This window comes from Colobus angolensis, unplaced genomic scaffold (genome assembly GCF_000951035.1).
Source record: "Colobus angolensis palliatus isolate OR3802 unplaced genomic scaffold, Cang.pa_1.0 Scaffold772, whole genome shotgun sequence".
Classification (NCBI taxonomy): Eukaryota; Metazoa; Chordata; class Mammalia; order Primates; family Cercopithecidae; genus Colobus; species Colobus angolensis.
In genome coordinates, this window is record NW_012121510.1 from 51,393 (window position 1) to 53,257 (window position 1,865).

Below are 1,865 nucleotides of genomic sequence, written 5' to 3' on the forward strand. Positions count from 1 at the left end.
TTTATTTGAAGTCCACAAAGGGACTCTAAGACATCTGTGTCTCCCCTGAAATTCTACACATGATGTTCTGCCTGTGTGCTTTTCCATGAAGATAATCTGTACCTTTATCAGAGAAAAAAGTCATCACCTGCCAAAGATCACAAAGCCACGGAGGAGCAGAGCCCAGCCTGGGATGGGGTTCTCAAAGCTCACACATCAGCAGATGCCCTCCCTCCAGCCAGTCCATGGTCAACTCCAGCCTAACCCCTTACCTGAGAGATCTAAGGAGTTGCTGTCACCAAAATCAGACTCTCCTGAAAAATACAGACATAGGCATGTATCAAAATGCCTGGCTTACAGTTAGCTACTGTTTACTCTCCGCCCCCGAAGGCTCAGGCTACCCCTGGTCTACAGGAAGTAGGGGATGGGGTCCTGGCCAAGAGGCAACATCACACACAGCAGCCGCGCACCTTCCTCACACACTGCACCTTCTAACACCACTCTCCCTTGCTTTGCATTTCTGTGATGTTCAGGATGGTCCAGGACTCAGTTCTCCACCACCACAGGTAATGGCAATGGGTACTGCCAGGAGGATGGGAGGGCCTCCAGAATGGAGAGGAATGGGAGAAAATGAAAAGGGATGGTTCAGCCTTTTCAAAAAATGGGCAAAAAACAGCAAAGTGGGTCCAGGGCTTGGGGTTTCCTTTTTCGTGCTCAATCTTCCACCTCAGCCTCCAAAACTGCTCTTCATCAAAGGGAATCTGGAAGACTTCATCTTCAGACAGTTTTTCCTCTCTTCCTACTCTTTATTCCCATTTCCACCCTTTTCTTGTACCAAAACCCCTACTTGCAATGAGACCCCATTCCACCCCACCCCCCTTCTCAAAACTCCTTTCCCAAGGTCCAGCTGACATGCCACCTCTTCCTGGAAGCCTCCTCTGACTTCTTCACTATTCTGCCTGCATGCTGCATCATTCGCTCTACTGTTCTGTTGCTCACTGTGCATTCCGGCTTCTTAGCTGTCGGGGATGTCAGTATCTGCATGGACTGATGCACATGTTCAGGTCTGTGCATATGCACATACATGCACCTGCACTCATGTGTGAGCTTGTTTCTTAGCCCCTCCACTGGTGGGTCTCATCCTCCCAAACAAGCCTGTGAGGGACCTGAGATCGTGCCTGTGTTGTGCATCTTCCTGTGCCCCTCCTCCCACTTCCAGAATGGCCAAGGTCGGGGAGAGGGAAGGGAGGAAAGAGGAAAGAACCTGATCCCCAGTGAGCCTCTTATTCTATCCCCACCCCAATCCCAGCAGCCAGAGCCTGAGATCTCCTGGGGCTGGGCTCCTGCTGGATGGACAGAAAGACAGCGGTCTGTCCTCACCAAGGTTCCTCTTACCAATGGTTTCGGTCTCCCAGACTGAAACAGAGAGAAAGAGAGAGAAAAGTCAGAGGCTGCTCTCCTTGGGTCTTGCTGATCACTTCCTCCTCCTTCCCAACCCCAAACATTAAAGAGGGCTCTGGGGGACCCAGAAGGCATGAGGACTGTAAGCTGGGGACATTGGAGACCCACAGAACAGAAACGAGCTGAAGAATTTGAAAGGAAGAGGGAGATTAGTGCTCCCACATGTCCAGTCTCTCCAATATCCTACACAGCCATAGTCATCACAACAGGCTACCTGGGAACTGAGAAGAAACAGAGGAATCCCATTCTCTCCCTGCAAAGTATTCAAGGCAAGTCTCACCAATCAAGCTTTGTGAACAGAGGTGCTAAAAGGCCCTGCCTTAATGAACCATTAAGAATCAGGTGTAAATAACACCTTCATTGTGCCACTGCCAGAGGAAGGAGAGAGTGTGGAGGAAAGTGTATCTTAAGAAAATCTTTTTTAC

The 1,865-nt window shown here is 50.0% G+C and overlaps 1 protein-coding gene across 1 annotated transcript in view; it reads right to left on the minus strand.

The window, feature by feature from the left end:
- The window catches only part of LOC105502146 (pituitary adenylate cyclase-activating polypeptide type I receptor-like), a gene marked incomplete at its 3' end in the record, with an annotated part of 20,632 nt that overhangs the window by 1,526 nt on the left and 17,241 nt on the right, over nucleotides 1-1,865 (minus strand). The window contains exons 5-6 of the mRNA XM_011928522.1: nucleotides 1,360-1,395; nucleotides 252-293 (exon numbers count right to left, since the gene is read on the minus strand). Coding sequence (XP_011783912.1) covers nucleotides 252-293; nucleotides 1,360-1,395 — 78 coding nt within the window. The remainder of the gene's footprint in view (nucleotides 1-251; nucleotides 294-1,359; nucleotides 1,396-1,865) is intronic.